This window comes from Candoia aspera, chromosome 2 (genome assembly GCF_035149785.1).
Source record: "Candoia aspera isolate rCanAsp1 chromosome 2, rCanAsp1.hap2, whole genome shotgun sequence".
Lineage (NCBI taxonomy): Eukaryota > Metazoa > Chordata > Lepidosauria > Squamata > Boidae > Candoia > Candoia aspera.
In genome coordinates, this window is record NC_086154.1 from 9,797,103 (window position 1) to 9,809,506 (window position 12,404).

Genomic DNA, 12,404 nt, shown 5'->3' on the forward strand with positions numbered 1-12,404 from the left:
CATCAATCCCAAAAGAAAACCCTCTGCTTTCAATTGTATGTTAATGCACCAGATATTTGTTTATCTTTCTGGTGCCTTCGAGTCAGTCCTGATGCCCGGCGACTGCCTGGACTGGCCTCTGCAGTTTCCTTGCCAAGGTGTTTTGGAAGTGGTTTGCCATTGCCTCCTTCCTAGGGCCGAGAGAGAGGGGCTGGCCCAAGGTCATCCCACTGGCTTTGGGAAGTTCCTCTGCCCTCCTTCTCTCCTCCAACATCCTCTCTAGCAATCCAATACTGTATTGTTTCAGCTCCGCCTCTCCCTCTCCCACTGGATGTTGGTGTTAGGATCCAGCCAGCTTCTGACTCGGAAAACAAAACTCTTTCCGAGTCAGAAAGAGAAACAGAAACTTATCAAGCTGAAACTGGGAAAGCAAAACCCAGAAATGACTCAGCAGTGCGGGAGAAGTTACAGATACTGATCGGCCAGTCTTCAGAGGATTCGAATCCTCCAATCAGTGCGCGGGAAAGGTGTGCAGAAAAGTGCACGAAGGAGAAGGCAGCCCGATTGGTTGCAGGAGGGAATAGGTGTGCAAAGGATTGGCATAAAAGGAAGATGCGCGAAGAGCAAGCTGCCGGAAACAACTAATACTTTGAGCTCACAGCCTCCGCAGAAGAGTCCTTACCCGCATTGGAAACCTCATCTGTAGCCGGAGGGGAATCAGCGCCTGCGTTTCCATTCGTGGAAGACCTGCATCCTGCACACGCTGTCGCAGAGGATCTTCTTCCAACCGATCCCAGCAACCTTAGCCTCATGTCCATTTCTGGACCTCACTGCTGCCATTCAGCGTGTGCTAGGCATGTTTCCAGCTTTGCTCCAAGCTCCCAGCCTGAATCTCAACCTGAATCTTTATTATTATGGCCTGAGCGTTCTTGATCAGTCAGTCTTGCTTTATTCTTCACAGGACTTCATTATTGTAAATAGTTGCTTTTAATAAACAGTTTTTATAATAAAACTGCTTGGGCGTCTCATAGTCTAAACAGGACAGTCGGTCCCCAGCAACCACAGAGGCCTCTACTGTATTGACAGCTTTTTGGCCAGGGGGTTGAAGGTGGCCAGAACTCACATTCTTGGTATTTCTTTCTAAATGCAAAATATTTCTGCATTTTCAGTTTGTCCTTTTTCTTTTAGTTCTTTTCCTAAGCTTTTCTACACTTTGTATTGTCTGCATTTTGAAACTTCAATAAAAGTCTTAAAAAAAATTAAAAAATACTATTTCTGCAAAAGGAAATGTCCAGGAAGTTCTGCTGATAGCCAGATCCATGTAGTCAGCCTTTATCAAACTAACACTTTCCGCTTTTTCCCTCAGCCCTCATGTCGAATGTTTGACTAAGAAGAATCAGGCCAGAAATTAAATAGTTAATTTCTCAGCAGGACTTTCAGTGGGAGATCAGAAATGAAATTCAAGGCTTCTCTACACACCTCATTTTCTGCCTCATGTGGATTATCTTGTTTGATAAGGGAGGCATTTTGTGTCAAGCAGTGTCCGCAGTCTGGCCATTTGAATGGTTTCTCCCCTGTGTGTAAACCTACATGATTTATAAGGACAGACCTAGTACTGAAACTTTTCCCACAACCTGGACACTCATAGTTTCTATCCTGCGTGAGTCCTCTGGTGGTTCACCAGGTAGGAATTCCAACTGAAGCTTTTCCCACAATCCAGACACTCATACAGTTTCTCTCCTGTGTGAGTCCTCTGGTGGTTCACCAGGTAGGAATTACGACTGAAACTTTTCCCACAATCCGGACACTCATGTGGTTTCTCTCCTGTGTGAGTCCTCTGGTGTTTTACCAGGTCAGACTTCCAACTGAAACTTTTCCCGCAATCCGGACAGTCATACGGTTTCTCTCCTGTGTGAGTCCTCTGGTGTTTCACCAGGTGGGAATTCTGACTAAAACTTTTCCCACAATCTGAACACTCATACGGTTTCTCTCCTGTGTGAGTACTCTGGTGGTTCACCAGGTGGGAATTCCGACTAAAACTTTTCCCACAATCCGGACACTCATACGGTTTCTCTCCTGTGTGAGTCCTCTGGTGTATCACCAGGTTAGATTTCGAACTGAAACTTTTTCCACAATTCAGACACTCATATGGTTTCTCTCCTGTATGAGTCCTCTGGTGTTTCACCAGGCTGGAATTCTGACTGAAACTTTTCCCACAATCTGGACACTCATACAGTTTCTCCGTTATATGAGTCCTCTGGTGGTTCACCAGGTGGGAATTCTGACTGAAACTTTTCATACAATCCAGACACTCAAATGGTTTCTCTCCTGTGTGAGTACTCTGGTGGTTCACCAGGCTGGAATTCAGACTGAAACTTTTCCCACAAACCGGACACTCATATGGTTTCTCTCCTGTGTGAGTCCTCTGGTGGTTCACTAGGTGGGAATTCCGACTGAAACTTTTCCCACAATCTGGACACTCATAGGGTTTCTCTCCTGTGTGAGTCCTCTGGTGCATGATCAGGCAGTAATTCTGACTGAAAGCTTTCCCACAATCTGGACACTCATAGGGTTTATCTCCTATGTGAGTTCTCTGGTGGTTCACCAGGTGGGAATTCTGACTGAAACTTTTCCCACAATCTGGACACTCATACGGTTTCTCCCCTGTGTGAGTCCTCTGGTGTCTCACCAGGTGGGAACTCTGAGTAAAAGTTTTCCCACAATCCAGACACTCATACGGTTTCTCCCCTGTGTGAGTCCTCTGGTGTTCCACCAGGCTTGACTTCCAACTGAAACTTTTCCCACAATCTGGACACTCATACGGTTTCTCTCCTGTGTGTGTCCTCTGGTGTCTCACCAGGTGGGAATTCTGACTGAAACTTTTCCCACAATCCAGACACTCATACGGTTTCTCTCCTGTGTGAGTCCTCTGGTGTTCCACCAGGTTGGACTTCCAACTGAAAATTTTCCCACAATCTAGACACTCATATGGTTTCTCCCCTGCCTGAGTCCTCTGGTGCATCACAAGGCTGGAATTCTGACTGAAACTTTTCCCACAATCCAGACACACATATGGTTTCTCTCCTGCGTGAGTCCTCTTGTGATTCACCAGGGTGGTGTGCTTGCTAAAGCTCTTGCCGCATTGAGAACACTGGGAGGCCTCCTCGCCAGTGTAGGTCCTCTCGTTCATAATCAGCTCTCATCTATGCTTTTCCCATCTATGCTTTTCGTGGGTCTTTTCCACCACTGCTATTCTTGGATTCTCGAGATCAAAATGATTTTTGATCCCTTGTTTGGCAGTGCTTTGATTCAAGCCACTGTTTCCTTCCTCACAGGGTGAGGCTTGTGTTACTCTCTGCCCTTGGTGGCCATCCAGGTGACCTCTTCTTCTGCACTGACTTCCAGATATTTCCCTGTTTTTTTGAATTTGAAAATTATTCTGCTTGACCTTTTCATGGAATATTTGAGTTCCACATGATCAACTTTTTTCCAGCTCAAAAACTCTCTTCCTGTTTTTCTCTCCCTCGTCTGTCACCTGCTGGGCAAGGAGAAGAGTTTTGGGGTTCTCTGGAGAAAGTGAAAAAGTTTTGATTGCTGGCTGGATTTGCTTTCCTTTTTAATGCTGCTTGTGATTCTCAGTTGTCCACAAGGCTCTTATGGGCATCCTTTTTGTCTATAAGATTGATATAAAATGTTTAATTATTATCTCTAAAATGGCTGCACAACATGTGCAAAGAACAACAAAAAGCATACATTACAATGAAAAAGGAAAAGTGCCAAAAGGCTAGATTAACCTCTAACATTCCTTATGATTCATTTGACACACAGAAGACTAGCGAGATCCGTGTTCATATCCTGACATTCACTTGCTGGCTTGGGGCAATCACAGATTCTCAGCACTGCAAAGCGGTATCATCAAGGATCTCTGGAAATGCTGGGGATGGATTCTACACATGCACGTAGATGCACACAGAGAGAAATACAAAAACACACCTATGAATGTATGTATGTAGGAAATCCATGTGTATTTCAGCTTGCAAAACGTCCCAGAAGCCGGTATGATCAAAATTTTGGGGCTATTTTGAGAGGGCTGGGGGGCTTCAACAGATGAAATAGTGCCCAAAGCCTCTGCAAGATTTAAAGCACCAGTTTTGTCCATTCACGTGACATCATCATCATTTTTTTATTTACATATCCAATTTATTCCCCACCCAGCTCAGCTTTTCCTCAGCTCCAAATTAAAAAAGAGCAGAAAATGCTGTCCACAACCATTCTGGGGACATCACCATACAATACAGGGAGTCCTCCTTTCTGACTGCAATTGGAATCGGCAACTCTGTCGCTAAGCAGCTCGGTCATTAAGTTGCTCTCCAAGGGAGATGGGTGGGGAATAAACTGGATATATAAATTAAAAAATAAAGATGATGTCACGTGAATGCGCCGACTTACATCATTGGTTCTGGCTGCAGTCATTAAGCACAATGTCAAAGGTCTGTGATACGTGAATGGAAGACCACTAGGAAATCCTGTGTTTGTTGGCTAGACTTGGCAGTAAAAGGAAACATCACCGTGGGTCATTAAGTGCAATGTTGTTACCTGGAATTTTTAGGCTTCATTATTAGCTTTTTGAAAAAAGGTGATATTAGCATTTGAGGAGGTCATCCATGCCTTCTTTTCAAGTTCAAGAAACCATGTTTTCCTTTTACCCAAAACCCTTTCTTCCTTTTACGTGCAAAAAAATAGCCTTTTCAGCAACTAAACAACAGAGAGCGTATTCTGAAAGTCCTTGAATACACTTGCAAGTTTTAAGATGATACAAAACTGGCCGGGAAAAGGAGTGACAGAACCCATAAATTTGCCACTTTGGGAATGTTACCTAGATTCAATGTTTCCTGTCTGTTATTGTTTGATTGCTTGCCTTATGACGTATCACGTCTACTGAATGTATGTGTCATTTGTCTCTGCACCCTATAAAAGGACTTGACCCCCCCCTTAACAAATGCTTTTGCTTTTCCCTGAATTGCTCTGTGATTCCTGTTTTCAGGTAGGCAAAATTCACTTTGCAAAGTCAGTCTCTCTCCCAAATTCAGGGACCAAGTTTTTATCAGCTCCAGCCAAACTCCAGGTGCCTCAGTTTGTAGGCAACAATGTCACATGACCGTGACTTGCTTCAGGACCAGTTGGAAGACTCCTTTTCAGCGCCATCCTGACTTTGAATGGTCACTAAAGAAGTGGTATGCGAAGACTACGTGAACATTCCCGAATAGCTACTTAAAAAAAAAGAGCTGGTTTAAGCAGAGTTCAACCTGATTAATACATGGAAGGACAAAAAACATCCCAGGAGACGGCAGTGGCAGGTCGGTCCCAGATTCTTGCCAAGAAAACAGCATCTCCATAAAGTCACAAGGAGCAACACTGACGTGAAGGAGACTCTTTAAATCTCCCGACCGCCAGAAAAGCCACTTTTGCCACTTGGACTTTTGGTCTTTACTCTTTTTATATTAATTATTGTAATTTTATACTTTATATTTTATGATTGTTGTTTTAATTGATTGTTGTAAACCGCCCAGAGTCCCCCAATGGGAGGAGATGGGCGGGGACAAATTTTATGGATGGATGGATGGATGGATAGATGGATGGATGGATGGATGAGTCCCCCGATGGGAGGAGATGGGCGGGGACAAATTGGATGGATGGATGGATGAGTCCCCCGATGGGAGGAGATGGGCGGGGACAAATTTTATGGATGGATGGATGGATGGATGGATGAGTCCCCCGATGGGAGGAGATGGGCGGGGACAAATTGGATGGATGGATGGATGAGTCCCCCGATGGGAGGAGATGGGCGGGGACAAATTTTATGCGCAGCATCGGAGGAAGAAAATGCGGGGTGGGGAGGAATAAGGGGCAGCCGGCATTTCGCAGCGGAGTTGCTCCTCTGATTCTCTCCCACGGAGGAACGAGGCAGCCCCACGCACTCCCGGCCTGCCTCCCTCCCCACGCACTCCCGGCCTGCCTCCCTCCCGTCCGCCGCTCACCTTCCGGCCGCTGCTGCTCCGACCAGCCCCGGGAAGACCACAGAGCGCTCCTCCGAGCCGCGCTCCCCCCAGCTGGGAGCCGGACCCGGAAGTTCCTCTGCCCTCCTCCTCTCTTCCAATATCCCCTCTAGCAATCCAATACTCTATCGTTTCAGCTCCCCCTCCCGTCGCATGTCGGCCCTCAGCAACCACAGACGCCGCCACTATATTGACAGCTTCCAAGGCGTGGGGGTTGCTTATTTCTTGAGCGCCATCAGGCTGAAAAACACACTCGTCCGGTGTCTAGCCTAAGGCGTTGGCGAGATTTTTTGGTTGATTATGTGCAACCAAGTCGTTTTCGAGTCCCAGCGTGAATACATTTGCTCCATGACGATCTGTCCCCAACCTGTTTCCTGAGGCCTCCTAAGGGTGCACTCCTCACCACTGTAACGGAGCAAGAACCTTCCTTTGCAAGAAGGAGAACCAAACCAAGGGAAAGCATCCTGGGGGGAAAAGGTGTGCAAACAGGCAATGAAAAATGCACCTCCTTTAGCGATCAGTGAGGACTGTTCCAGCCAGTTAGACGCCTTGGGGCTGCAGGATAACTCCGCAAAAGGTACCTTTGCAACTGAGCAAAGCTTGAAGAGTGAAGCTTCACCCAGCAAAGCTTGAAGAGTGAAGCTTGACCCAACGTAGCCTTTCAAGATTAGCTCAGGGCTGGGCCCAAAAGTTCATGAAGCACCTTTTGTGTGCGCAGTCCCCAAACAATTGCCAGCTTGCCAGCTTCATCCTATTAACAGAACCAATCGTGAAACACGCCACAAAACCTGGAAGCGACCAGCAGCAGTGCTTCCAAACCACAATTGAGGAAGGAGGTATTGTCTTTCTCTCTCTCATTGCAGACCTTAAATCTCGCTAGATGGCAGAACTGCTCTGGGCAGCCTTCCCAATTCCCAGAGGAGTTCGCTTTCAGCCTTGAGGATTCTCAGGCCGCTTGGGCACAACACGTGGAGGGCAGGTCAAAAGCTGATCAAAAGATTCCTGGGCTTCTGCAGGGCTTGGCTCTCGGTGGAGATCAACCCCTCTCTACCTCCTAAAATTTCATGCCTGATTTCCGAGGGCTCAAAAGGATTTAGGACCTGGGAGCCCCAACAGGCCACAGGCTCCAAGGGAGCCAGCTTCACTCATGCTGGCCAGGGCTGCTTTGAAGCGCGCCCAGGTCTTGAAGCCGGTGTTCCCAGCAAACCGGCTTTGTTCCTGCAGGAGGAGATTCTAAATCTGCTAAAGGCTGATCATACAAAGCCGAGATCCAGGATGTCTCATTCGGTAAGCACCGTGTTTGACTTACACTGGGAAGACTCAATTTCGAATTGCCAGTCGGTAACAAGCAAGTAGGGTTGATCCTTCACTCTCTCTTTTTCACAATAATGTTAGTGATGAATGAAAAAGAAGCATTATGTATGAATCAAAATTGTTCCAGATAATAAGTCATACAAAGTTAAAGAAATCCAGAGGAGAAACAAATACTAAGCAAATGAATTGAAACATTTGATCTGGAGATGAGAACACACAACCTGTCCAGTTTGGGGGGCATTAGAGCCTTTCACGATGCAACTAATGGTCCTCATCAACCAGGGTACCTTTAGAAACATTACTGGACAGGAACAGCACCCAGGCAGGGGCAATGCAACAATTCTTACTGCTTTGGAGAGGTTACTACCTGCTAGCAAAGGCCATTACACCCCCTTTACTAACAGAACAGTTTACTACAGGAAGTCCTTTAATAACCTGCAGTCACTACTATATCTCAAATGCAATGCAGGTAGTCCTCAGTTACCAACCACAATGGGAACCGGCAGCTCCGTCGGTAAGCGACACAGTTGTAAAGCAAAACGTCACATGACTGCACTGACTTCTGACGGCAGTTCCAGTTGTGGCCATTAAGCGTGATGTCACCCACAGTTAAGCGTGACGTCGCATCATCGAAAGTTGCACCTTCCTGCTGGGTACTCCATTGACTTTGCTTGTTGGAAGCCAGCAGGAAGGTACAAGGAGGTCCTCGTTTAACGACGGCAACTGGGACTACTGAGGTTGCTGTTGCTAAGCGATATGGTCACCTCACTTCACAGAGTGGCTCTATTTTTGTAGGGTTTAAATTGAGATGGGGGGGCGAATGGAAGAGGAAGACAGAATCGCTATGCAGGGACATGTAACACTGAGGCAGGCTGGAAATACCTGATCGGTTAACAATTACAAAGTGTTAAAACCCCGTTGTGTTTACCTCCTTCTGAGCTCCCTCCTTGGTACCAATCAAATATATATCCCCACTCCTTTTCGCACTGAAAATGTTGCCTAGTCTGGCAATGAAACGTCTGCAAGAAAACAAGGCTCAGAGAGCACCAAGGACTCTACAACCATTAGGATGGAGGATTTCTTAGGGGCGCTTGTGGCAGTGACAAAAGCCCAGTAAAGCTTCAGATGCAAAGGCTGCTCGGCCTTGCAGTTGAACATGAGGGGTGGGAGCTGCAGGAGTATTGAGCTCAGGAGAAAAGGCATCGTGGTTTTGAGCGTAGCATCTCCAGGTTTAGGAACAGCCCCTGCTCTCCATCGCTCCTTGGATCAGCAGCTTTCCTGGTTCCACTTCAAGGTAACAGGAGAAATCCCAGTCAGTGCCTTTCCCTTACCTTCTCGCCGCATTTTGCCAGGTGGCTGCACCTTCATTTCATTTACTATTTATTACTCAAATTTAATTACTGCCCACCTCCCCCAAAGGAGGGACTGGACTCTCCTGCGTCCTTTTCCAAGTTGGAGACAGTGATAGATGATTTTACGTAAATAGAACTTAAATACAAATATATTCCATATTCATATATTCTATATTTCGCCTTGGTATTGTTGGAAGGAAATCTTACCAGGTCCGTTCCGACCCGGGAATAAAAGGACTCAGGGGGTTGCTTGGACAGAGGGGATCTTTATCATCATCTTTATTTTTCTGCGACGGTCAGAGAAATCAGCTGCCGGAGGTGGCTACACTTGCATTTTCCCCAGGAGCCCTTTATATAGGGAAGCTGGGCTCTTGTTAGCCGAAAAGGCGGGAAAGCGCTCCTCTTTAATAAGAACGTCTTTGGCCCGCGTCTTGCGAGGGGGCCTCCCAAGAGGCCGTGATTGGCCGACTAAAAGACTGGAGGCGTTTTTGTGGTTGCGAACCCCGTTGCTTTGTGGTTTCTGTCCTTGAGGAAATTAGGCCCCCGCTGAGCTGCGGCTTCTGCCTGCCGGGCTGAGACTATTGAAATGGGGGGAGTGGATTTTCCTCACCTTCATCAGGGAAACCTCGGCTAGTTTCCTTAGCCCTTTTGATTTAATTTCCTTGTTGAGTCTGATTAGCTTACTGGGGAATCTGTTTTACCCACTTGTGTTTTCCTGACACAATTCTATGTCCAGGTTTTCCTGTTCATATTTTAACCCTGACCTGTTGTGCTGTATTTCCCTGTGATTTCTATTCCTTTGCCTTGTCCGGAGGGGAAGTGGTTTTGGCGGGAAACAGCGTTCAGAGAAAGGCCGGGGAAAGAGAGTTCGGAAAGGACGAGGAGGGGGACGCCTTGAACCCTTCTCACAATATCTTAGAACACTTGCACTTTTATTATGGCTCTGAAACCCTGTTCTGTTTCCTCGAAGACTTTGTTGGCCACCTTACTCTTCCTTTCTCACAGGCCTTGACAGATAGCTGTTACCGTAGAAACGAGATCAGGTGTACATTCCAAGGACAGAGGAAGGTATTGTTTAGTTAATGGTCAAGGGGCCCCAGGAAGGAAGGAAGGAAGGAAGGAAGGGAGGGAGGGAGGGAGGGAGGGAGGGAGGAAGAAGGTTCCTTATACGGAAGAAAGTTGAGGTGGTGTGGAATCAAGACAGGACTCAGGGCACAAATAATCAAGGCTGACCGCGGTCTTTATCGATACCGCACACACCGGAGGGGTCCTCACCAAGATGGTGGGTGCCTCCCCTGCAGACAAAAGCAACGCATGGGTATTGACACGCTACAGAGAAGGAAACGATGGAAGTACACACAGTCATACGATGGCGGCAGCATACACGCATATTCACAAGCAACAGATCTCAAGTTCCGCTCTCTCCCACTTGCCTACTCTGAAGGAAGCCATTGTCCTAGTGGGAAGAAAACGCTGTGAATACAGGGATTCCTGGGCTGCTCTAGGAACGTCCTGACAAAAGTCAGCAGGAGCTGCAGAAGCTGGTGTGAGATGGCCCCAAGGCTGTTGCCACATACCCTCCTTCCTTCTTTCCTATTTCTTTTCTATCCCTTTATTATTTTTACAAATAACTCAAGGTGGCAAGCACACCTGTTACTCCTCCCTCCTCCCATTCTCCCCACAACCACCACCCTGCGAGGTGAGCTGGGCTGAGGGAGTGCATGGCTGGCCCAAAGTCCCCCAGCCGGCTTTCCTGCCTCAGGCGGGACTAGAATTCACCGCCTCCTGGCTTCTAGCCCGTTGCCGTCACCACCGGACACGGGAGTGACGGGTTGTGGCATTCGGTAAGCTGGCCCATTTGAGGTAGCCTGGTTCAAAGCCTGTTGCCCTCTGATGCACTGCTTTGCACAACTGGAGGTTACAAACCAATCAACAGACACACGGGTTTTCGTAGAAAATAGATATATTCTTAGTAGGTTTTCTGGGGTCTAATTTATCTGTTCTTTTTATTGTAAAGGGGCTACTTGTTGGGTATTCCACTGTTCCCTTAGTGTCAGTGTTAATGGGTCTCTTTGCATCTTTGCATATTCAAATTCACTTAATATTCCTTCCTTTCTTGTCCGCACTTACTTCTTAAGCATGACATACATTATTATTAAGATTATCCTCACACTCATACCCATTGCCCCACTTTTTGCCTCCTGCGGGTTTGGGTGTACGCATGAGACATCTCCCAAAAGAAAAAATAGGAAGTCTTTGCAGGATGGTAATCAAAAGAAACAGACGAGCTGCCATAAACCCTTGCAGTAGCCAGCCAGCCATGGCCTCCACCAAGCCATTCCATTCCATTCCATTCCATTCCATTCCCTCTCTATTGTCCTGTTTTATTCCCCAAAGACGTCAGTATTCTGTGGCCACTAAGTATACTTTGCCCTCACTGGGGTGGATTCTAAATACTGTTTAGAATGCAAGATGTTGCATTATGGTATGGCCCCCTCAAAGATCCAGAGGCTTTTGAAGCATTTCAAGCATCTGCAGCTCCTGCCCACAATAACATGGGATGTCATAACAGGTGTGCACAAAAATATGGCACCAAAAAAGAGCGAGAGAGCGGAAGGAAGAGACAATTAAATGTAATTTGAATATTTTAAAGCTTAACAACTTTGCAGAGGTTTACATTCGAAGCCACTCGGACCTTGAGGCTCAGGACAAAAGAGCCTCTTGCTTCCTCCCCACCCCCGGCCTGGTCCTGGTTGTTGGCTGTCCTTCTGCAAAGGGATCATATGCAAAGTGATCTACTAGGGGGAAAAAAAGTATTATAATCTGGTCACTGAACTGTGTTCCTGAAATGAACAAGCCTTGAATTCTTTGGTGTCTTCTGAACTCAGCAAAATCAGGATCATTCATCTGCATAGCTAAAATGCCACTTACCGGCTCCAAATAATTCTCCTCTCCTTACTCTTGGGAAAATATAAAAAGAAGCCCTGAGAGAGGGGTGGAAGAAATGGAAACATCTCCCATGTCTTGGGAAGGGAGCTTTGCCCTACCTTGGCCCCACGTTCAAAGCAACGCTGACACTACCCAGTTTTTTCCTTCTCAAGAGACATGAATGGTTCTTACACAGTGCATTTCTAGACATGAAACATCTTCCACTGTGCAGTTCTTCTCTCCCACCTCCACCACCGAGCAGGATGCAACAAAAGGCTCAGCCTCTTGGCGCTGCTGTCACCCACAGCCATCCAAGGCTAACAAGCAGGCACCTCCAGGCAAACACGATCACAGCAGGGGCTGTTCCTACACCTGGAGATCCTACGCTGAAAACCACGATGCCTTTTCTCCTCAGCTCACGATTCCTGCAGCTCTTGATCGTGTTCAACTGCAAGGCAGAACAGCCTTTCCATCTGAAACTTTACAGGGCTTTTGTCACTGCCACAAACGTCCCTACTAAATTCTCCATTCTAATGGTTGTAGAGTCCTTGGTGCTCTCTGAGCCTTGTTGTTTTCTTGCAGACGTTTCATTGCCAGACCAGGCAACATCTTCAGTGCGAAAAGAGAGTGGACTTTGCCCTCTGTTTATATACCATACTTTGCCCTGGTTGTTTGGTGGGGGTGTTCTTCTCTCCTTAAAAGTTCCTCGATTGGGCTGTTGTTTGCTGCTGGTTTGTTGACTGAGTTAATGCTTCCTAAATTAGGGTGTATTGTT

The 12,404-nt window shown here is 46.9% G+C and overlaps 1 protein-coding gene across 1 annotated transcript in view; it reads right to left on the reverse strand.

The window, feature by feature from the left end:
• Nucleotides 1-379: 379 nt before the first annotated feature.
• The window catches only part of LOC134492051 (zinc finger protein 850-like), a 34,209-nt gene continuing 22,184 nt past the window's right edge, over nt 380-12,404 (reverse strand). The window contains exon 3 of the mRNA XM_063296169.1: nt 380-3,058. Within this exon, the coding sequence (XP_063152239.1) occupies nt 1,631-3,058 (1,428 nt within the window). The 3' untranslated portion in view covers nt 380-1,630. The remainder of the gene's footprint in view (nt 3,059-12,404) is intronic.